The 1,190-nt window shown below is 71.5% G+C and overlaps 1 protein-coding gene across 2 annotated transcripts in view; it reads left to right on the forward strand.

Moving 5' to 3' along the window:
* The first annotated feature begins 403 nt into the window (after window positions 1–403).
* The window catches only part of CHN2 (chimerin 2), a 274,342-nt gene continuing 273,555 nt past the window's right edge, over window positions 404–1,190 (forward strand). For both annotated transcript variants that reach the window (XM_011361709.2, XM_023531520.1), the window contains exon 1: window positions 404–864. In XM_011361709.2, the coding sequence (XP_011360011.1) occupies window positions 816–864 (49 nt within the window). In that variant the 5' untranslated portion in view covers window positions 404–815. The remainder of the gene's footprint in view (window positions 865–1,190) is intronic.

Consider the following 1,190-nt stretch of genomic DNA (forward strand, 5'->3'; position numbering starts at 1 on the left):
GGCTGTCTCGCTGCTCCCTAGTCTGGCTGGGCGCCCCGAGCCCCACCACCCACCCCGCTCACAGTCGCCCTCAAACCCTTGCAGCTGCGCTGCGCTGCGCACAGCAGCCGCTCTAGCCCCGCGCCCCCCGGCGGCCTCCCCAGCACCTCCGCGTCGGGCTCCTCTGTCCAGTGCCCACCCCCTCCCACTCCGCCCTGCGGTCCTCAGCCTCCCCCTCCAGCCACCCAAGCAGGAGCTGTCAAGCCTGCAGCAGCTGAACCAGCCCCCCGAGCTCCCGCGTCTCCTCTCCTTTGTGTGCGAGCGAGCGGAGTTGGGGCGGAGGGAGAAGGGGGAGGTCGCTCTGTCTGTCTGTCTCCCGCCGCCTTTGCCCGGGCTGCTCGAAGTGCCTTTGGGAAGGCGGGAGCCCAGGGGAGGGTGCAGTGAGCTGGCGGGCCGGCTCGGGGCCGCCCGGGCTCCCAGGTCCCAGCGGCGCGCGTGGGAGCGCTCACCGCAGCTGGGGCTCAGCCGGAGCCACGATCGGTCCCCTCCGGCTGCCCCTCGCCCCCCGCTCCGCTCCCACCTACCCTCCGACACCCGGAGAAAAGCGTGCAAAGGCAACGAGAGGGACGGAAACCACACATAAATAGCGGCGGCAGCAGCGCGTCATCTGGCGGAGCAGGAAGTGCAGGCAGAGTCCAGAGGCTGGTGCTTTCTGCGCGTCCCCAGGACTTTGCCATGGGCTGGGGGCCGCGGAGGCTGCGAGCGGCCGGGCGAGGGCAGCGGCGGCTGCGGCGGCACCGGGGCTGAGCGAGCAGCGACGCGCGGGGTGCGCGGAGATGGCAGCGTCCAGCAACTCCAGCCTGTCCGGCTCGTCGGTGTCCTCGGGTGAGTTTCAGCCTGTCGGGCGCGGCTGCCGCGCTGGGTCTCTCGCCCCGCTGCTCTCGCCCCGCGCCCTGGGATGGGTAGAGCCTACCTGTGGCCGTCCTGCCGGCTCTCTCGGAGCGCGGGCAGCTGTCCGGTGTGACACTTGTTTGGTTTGCCAGCACCCTCGGTGCCCACAGCACCTCCGCGCCTGACGTCTGACAGCGCAGCGGTGGGCTAGCCGAGGCGCCCTTCGTGCGCGGACGCGGGTGTTCTGGGGACTTGGGGAGCAGCAGGCGAGAAGCGAAAGGAGCAGGGCAGGCTCGCACTTTCTGGCGCAGCTGGAACCG

The sequence above is a fragment of the Pteropus vampyrus genome, unplaced genomic scaffold (genome assembly GCF_000151845.1).
Source record: "Pteropus vampyrus isolate Shadow unplaced genomic scaffold, Pvam_2.0 Scaffold69, whole genome shotgun sequence".
NCBI lineage: Eukaryota > Metazoa > Chordata > Mammalia > Chiroptera > Pteropodidae > Pteropus > Pteropus vampyrus.